This window comes from Humulus lupulus, chromosome 2, assembly GCF_963169125.1.
Source record: "Humulus lupulus chromosome 2, drHumLupu1.1, whole genome shotgun sequence".
Taxonomy (NCBI): Eukaryota; Viridiplantae; Streptophyta; class Magnoliopsida; order Rosales; family Cannabaceae; genus Humulus; species Humulus lupulus.
In genome coordinates this window covers 206,806,184-206,810,868 of record NC_084794.1, presented here as the reverse complement: position 1 = coordinate 206,810,868, position 4,685 = coordinate 206,806,184, and the positions used below count along the sequence as shown (strand labels likewise).

General features: G+C 36.4%; 1 protein-coding gene across 1 annotated transcript; it reads right to left on the bottom strand.

Moving 5' to 3' along the window:
- Positions 1-890: 890 nt before the first annotated feature.
- On the bottom strand, positions 891-4,481 carry LOC133818915 (pyruvate kinase, cytosolic isozyme). The gene is made up of 3 exons (XM_062252028.1): positions 3,986-4,481; positions 2,563-3,024; positions 891-1,931 (listed from the first exon to the last, which is right to left on the bottom strand). The coding sequence occupies exons 1-3, from the start codon at positions 4,241-4,243 to the stop codon at positions 1,119-1,121; spliced, it is 1,533 nt and encodes a 510-aa protein (XP_062108012.1). The 5' UTR covers positions 4,244-4,481; the 3' UTR covers positions 891-1,118.
- Between the last annotated feature and the right edge of the window lie 204 nt (positions 4,482-4,685).

The following is a 4,685-nucleotide window of genomic DNA, read 5'->3' as shown; positions in this document are numbered from 1 at the left end:
TGTAGCATTCAGGTCAAAAGTAGAAAGATAACCTAATCTGCAGTAAAAAAAAATTGTCTCATATGAGGGATGTAAAACCTCATTTTCAGGTGACTGACTACACAAACCCCTCTTTTAATATTCTCTGTTAAAAATGAAAAGCCAGCCCCCCTCTTGCCATATCTAAAATTTTCCTCTCAAAACTAAGGATGGCAAAATGGGGCGGCGGGGCGGGGCCCCAACTCGACGGGGCATCTTTGCCCCGGTAAAAACGGGACAGAATTCGAGGCGGGGCATCGCCTTGCCCCGTCCCGCTATGAATTTAAGCGGGGCGGGGCAGCCCCGACTCGCTAGGAATTTAAACGGGGCGAGGCCGCCCCGCCTCAATTTTTTTTTTTTTTTTATACTCTAACTCAATTATCTCATGCTACTTATATACATAGTACGTAAAATTGACATTTTATATGTGATTTAGAATATTTTTAATTCTATATAGACTAGAAAGAATTATAAATATTGAAAAATATGTTTTATATAATTCATCCTTATTCTTGTATTTATTTTGTAAATGTTAAAATAAAAAAACAAAATATAATATTTGATGGTGTAGTTGATACCAAGTGTAAAATATAAAGATTACAATAAAAAATAATATTTAGGATTAAGGAAAATTCTAAAATTATAATTTAATGTTTCTTAAAAAAAAAAAAAGTTAAATGGGGCAAATGGAGCGGGGCAGACCCGCCCCAATTAAGCCGGGGCGGGGCGGGACAGGGTGAGGCAAAATTTTAGCGGGGCGGGGCGGAAGCGGGGCAGACCCGCCCCATTTACATCCCTAATCAAAACTGTCAATAACGAACTTATTACCACAAAAGATAAAATAGGAAAAATAATCGAGACGGACTACAAACTGGGACCACAAAGAGCTCAGCCTTATTTCTATACCATGCCAAAATTAATGAGTCCCAACTCATAACAATAGCTAACTGCAAATAAATATAATCCAGAGGTACTCATACCCTCTAATAAAGCTCACTCGAAAATGGCAAATATTAAAAAACTGAATCTTAGTGCTCTGAAGGCTACATGACAGAAAAACAAGGGACAAGGAAAAGTTTCGGCTTCTTGTATGTCCCACATTATTTCACTATGCAGATCTTAATCACAGAGGCAGTTCCAATACGATGAAGTGCCACAACTGCATCACCAGGCTTACACAGCCCCCTACCAGTTGCTGATTTCAATGCAGCTTCCAAAATCACTTCTGTAGATTCCGCATCAGTGGCCTTGGCTGATCCTTCGGCCAACAGGGGAAGCAAACCCCTGTAGATCAGGCTGTGCCTTGCTGGAGTTTCATCACTGCAGGACCAATCAAATGTGTCTGTAGTCAATACTGGAACAACAACCGAAACGATTGGAACAGCTGGCCTATATTTGGCGACCAATTTGGCTGTTGTTCCGCCACGTGTCAGCACAACAATGAGCTTTGCTCTGGCCTTGTTTGCTGTTCGCACAGCAGAGGATGCAAGACTCTCCAAGGGACTCATTGGAAGAGGGGTTGACCTTATCATCTCCTTAAAGATTGCCCCATAGTCAAGAGATGATTCTGCCTCAATACATATACGAGCCATGATCTTAACGGCAAGTTCTGGATAGGCCCCAGCTGCACTCTCTCCACTAAGCATAACACAATCAGTTCCGTCAAGAACTGCATTAGCTACATCTGTAGCTTCGGCACGGGTTGGACGAGGAGACTTGATCATGGACTCAAGCATTTGAGTGGCAGTGACAACAGGCTTGCCCACAAGATTGCACTTATAAATCATCATTTTTTGTGCCAAGAAAATCTTTTCAACTGGGATTTCCATTCCAAGATCACCACGGGCAACCATGAATGCATCAGTCTCACGCAAGATCTCATCAAAGTTGACAACCCCCTCCTGATTCTCAACCTGATAACAACATAAATGTCAGATAAATAAATAAAATATATAAAATCAATAATTTTGAATTTTTTAGATTAATTAAGCAATAAATATTAGTTGGAAAGATAATGGTCACATTAATTATTTCCATTAATTCTAAAATGACTTTTTTTTCTCATGAAATAGATAAAATGATGAAGGAATGGAAAATGAATATTAAATAAGATTTTGTATTATTTTTTAATTAATAGATACTTGACAACCATGTCATTTGATAGCCCTTCCAAAAGTTTGAAAAAATCAAAATTTATTTTTAGAAATATTAATTAACAATTATAAATATTGACTATCTTAATCCAATAGTTAAGAGTAAAATAACCATCTATGTGTAGGAACCATTAAGAGAGTGTCCCGTATAAATAAATAAATATATATATATATATATCTTAACTAAATGCATCCAAAAATAATTATTTTCCACAACAGCCAGTTAAACTATCCTCCTGAAAAAATAACCAAGCAAGAAAGCATCTCCATACTTTCATGACAGATAGCAAAGCAACCAAGCATGCAAAGTCACAGTTACATGAGAAATAATGGGTGCAAGCATTATCTTAAAGACTAACACACCTGAGATGACACTAAACATAGACCATACCTTTGACATTAACATAATATTCTTGGCATGGGGGCCAAGAACCTTACGAACATTAACAAGATCTGACCCCTTTCGTACAAAAGAAAGAGCAATCATATCAATATTGTTTGGAACACCCCAGTCAAGAATATCTTCCTTATCCTTCTCAGTAAGGGTTGGAAGATCCACCACAACACCAGGAAGGTTAACATTTTTTCTCTCACCCAGCATTGCTGTGTTCTCACAACGACATCTCACAGACCCAGCTTTTGCATCGCAAGACAAAACGGTCAAAGTAATTGTTCCATCAGCACATAAAATGGTATTTCCAGGCTTCAAATCCACAGCCAGCTTTTGGTAGCTCATGGAAATCATCTCAGGGTCACCCTTGATGGTGTAATCAGTAGTGATAGTAATCTCCTGACCCTCCTTAAGTTGAATAGCTTTGCCATCCTTAAGGAAACCAGTTCGAATCTCAGGTCCCTGCAAGGACAAAGAAAAGCACCAATTCATGGTTAATACCATTTAATAGAACTTCTATTTGATGAAATAATTCTCTCTGACAGCTCGCAATAGCCATGTAGCATACCAAACAATATACCAATGCACGAAAATATGCAATTAAGCATGAAAACCAGAAGGATCCACATCATACATTGAACAGTAAAAAGATTACATACGGATTTTAATCGAGCAGTTCAATGTTCTTGAAAGTGAAATATGAGAAAACATTACTATTAAATTACCGCTGCATCAAGTGTCCGTATATCATAAATTGTAGTGTTTTTATTTCGATAGATTCCTATAACAACAGGTTTGCTTTAAGACTTGTTACTTTTTCATTATATTATCTCTTATGAGAATTGCTCAAATGAAGACTGGACATCGAATATGATGTTCACGAAATATTTCTTAAGTCCCCTGAATAGGCTGACATCTAACCAATTTCACATTTGCAATCCACACCGTTTCCCAATTACCATAGAAGAAATCATCAGTTCAAATAGGTACACATTTTTTACAACATTGACAGCTATACAAGTTCTTCAGCTCAGTAATTATCACATAATATTACTCTATTATACTTAAATAAAAAAATAATTATTGAAAAGAAATCAACCCAAATAATTGACAGATTTTTTTTAAAAAAATGTATCACATAATGATTGGAAAAAATAATTGACAAATTAACATGGTACATGTTGTGTAGTACGAGCAGTTCCCACTCGGGTTTCCTAGAAACAGAAGAACTTATTAATCACCATAATTTACCACTCGGGTTTCCTAGAAAGTTCTGATCCAGAACCTGACTTCACACAAATAAGCATCCATAGCATATAAAGTTTTTCCTTACCTGACTAATGTTATTCCATAATCCCCACAAACCAAAATCAAAATCATAAACGATTTTTCATTATATGAAAAGGAAAAAAAAAAAGCAAACCTTGGTATCAAGCATGACAGCGGAGAGGATCTGGGTATTATACATAGCAGTACGGAGATTATTCAAGGTCTCCTGATGATACTCATGAGTTCCGTGAGAGAAATTGAAACGAGCAACGTTCATTCCAGCTCTGAGAAGCTTTTCAATCATCTCCACGGACCTTGAAGCCGGACCCAGAGTACAGACGATCTTCGTCTTGGGGACGCGCCCATCGTTAGGGATCTCCTTCAATATTCCTTCGATGTCTATGTTCGCCATTGATAATCAAAATAAAAATACTCGGAAAGCAAATCAATGAATCAGAGAAAAAACTCAAAATTAATGAACGAAAGTATTGTCTGTGTCAAATTGATTTTAGATCTTCTGAGATTGGTTAGGTGAAACCCTAGAGAGAGAAAGTACAGAATTGAAAAACACAGGTCTCTTCCAATGGTGGTGACTCGTGCACTGTTTACCACACCTTCCCTTCAATATATCTTCCCCTCTCGTTACTGCCTACTTTTATATTATGGTTTTTTCTTCACTAAAAAACGAATCTTCTTATATCTATAATTTTTTAAAAAAAAATATGTAGACTTAAATAATATTTTTTAATATAATTTACAATCACAAAAAGCACGCAACACATTTAAATATTTATTTTAAAATTTATAATAATAACTTGCTAAGCAACCTTTATTTATTTAAGTAATATTATTTT